Below are 1,846 nucleotides of genomic sequence, written 5' to 3'. Positions count from 1 at the left end.
ATAATGACAAATATTTGTCATTATTAAACCCTGATATTATATATATATATTATATATGTATATGATGACACTCCTGATATTATTATGCAGACTGCCCAGAAGAGAGACCAAAAGAAAGCAAGGCTTGGTGAATCGACCAGCAGCAAGCTTGCCAAAAAGTAAACATCTAAAACGATATTTCTGTTTACCTGTATTTAATATGTACATAGAAAAAGATCAGAATCTTGGTTGCTTCTGTTACATAGTATTTGACGAAGATGTATAAAATAAAATACTGTACTCAATGACATTACATTTTTAACTCAAACACTTCTGACCACACATGAAAATCTGCTCGAGTTTCAAAGTATAGATCTCACCTGCATGAATGATTGTGATTTCAATATTGTCATCTAATAGCGACATAAGTGGCTACAAACATATCTTCTAATGCTACACCATAATTAACGTGTGTTATATAGACCATGCACGGGTCGTGCGAGACTGCGCAATGTGTATAAAAGGTGTGCGGTTGGCAGCATCAAGCTAGATCACGTGTTTGTCTCCATACGGTGTTCCAGGAGTTTGCCCCATCCACCACGTCCGGTGTCATAGTCCTTTCGATACTCGTCTCGAACCTACACAGTAAAAACACATTCGGAAATATGCGGAAATTCCATTTTTTTATTCATTTCTTTTCGTAACGGACAGTAACAGTCCAATATAGGAATACAGAAATATAGAGCATGTGGAAACTCCAAGCTGGATTGTCTGTGTCAATTGACAAAATCTCTTCGTGCCACACTTGGGATAAAACAATTCGCTCCATGAAATTCTGCACAAGTTTGCCAACTACATCCAAACCTTGAATGGAGGTTTTGAAGAGACTTACTTGTCCACCACTCTTGCCTCTCCCATATTGCCGTCCTTCTTTGAAACCAGCATCCCAGTCCGCTCTCACTATTCTGTCGTCCAGACGCGTCCCATTAATGTAACGAATCGAATTCTCTGCATTACCCCGAGTGTAGTATCTGATGCTCCACCGTTAAGGTAACATCACACATCATCCACGCATTTAAAATATTATCACAGATGTAACCTTATCCTGCTAAATGTCTATTTAGTATTAGTGCTTGTAACTTACAACTAAAAAAATCAGATTTACTTACAATGTAAGTAACTTCCTACCCTAGTAATAAGTTTTTATGGATGTCTTTATTTTCTTTATACCTTTACAAAGCGTATAAACAGCACAGAACTTTATGCTAGATATGGGATTTACTTCTCATGGCTAAACGTTACGTGGATATAGCATATTAAGTGCACGTGTAGAAGTAATGTATGCACTATGCCAACATGAAACAATAGCTTCACCTACCCATTTTGTTAATCAATGAGCTGCTGAATTTGGTCTGGCACATGAATGTATAATTAATAGGGCCTAACCAATCGGACTCTAGTTATAGATTTCAATGATATGGTAAACGTTATACATAATTCATATTTTATTGTTCGTATTATGCTGTATATACTAGAATTCCGTCATGTCTACAATAACAAGAGCCGCAGAGCGTCTGGGCTCATCTGACTCTAGTTGCTCCCATTTCACTGCGCGTTTGCTTAAAACCCACAAGAAAGAGGTGAGAAAACTGGCATTCTGGCGCAAACGCCGACTGTTTGCCAAACAATGGAGCCTCGAAGTGGTGACGTGACGTCACATGTTTTTATCTTTGCTGCGCCCGTACCGCTGTACCGCAGCACCGCTGCACGGTTGCTTGGGGATTCGGGAAACTGTCAACAACACTGGAGGTATTTTCAAAATACCTTTAATAAGACAACGTGCAGTGAAATGGGAGGAACTAGAGTT

General features: G+C 38.9%; 2 protein-coding genes across 2 annotated transcripts in view; one reads left to right on the top strand and one right to left on the bottom strand.

Annotated features, from left to right (window-relative positions):
- The window catches only part of LOC106807488 (protein MIS12 homolog), a gene marked incomplete in the record, with an annotated part of 14,804 nt that extends 14,517 nt beyond the window's left edge, over positions 1–287 (top strand). The window contains 1 exon segment of the mRNA XM_014809821.1: positions 91–287. Within this exon segment, the coding sequence (XP_014665307.1) occupies positions 91–162 (72 nt within the window).
- Positions 178–1,846, bottom strand: part of LOC106807489 (nuclear cap-binding protein subunit 2-like) — a 5,796-nt gene continuing 4,127 nt past the window's right edge. Inside the window, exons 3-4 of the mRNA XM_014809822.1 lie at positions 872–1,010; positions 178–617 (exon numbers count right to left, since the gene is read on the bottom strand). Of these exons, the coding sequence (XP_014665308.1) occupies positions 531–617; positions 872–1,010 (226 nt within the window). The 3' untranslated portion in view covers positions 178–530. The remainder of the gene's footprint in view (positions 618–871; positions 1,011–1,846) is intronic.

Source organism: Priapulus caudatus, unplaced genomic scaffold (genome assembly GCF_000485595.1).
Source record: "Priapulus caudatus unplaced genomic scaffold, Priapulus_caudatus-5.0.1 Scaffold218, whole genome shotgun sequence".
Taxonomy (NCBI): Eukaryota; Metazoa; Priapulida; class Priapulimorpha; order Priapulimorphida; family Priapulidae; genus Priapulus; species Priapulus caudatus.
Note: the sequence above shows the minus strand (reverse complement) of the source record. Positions and strands in the feature narration are given on the sequence as shown.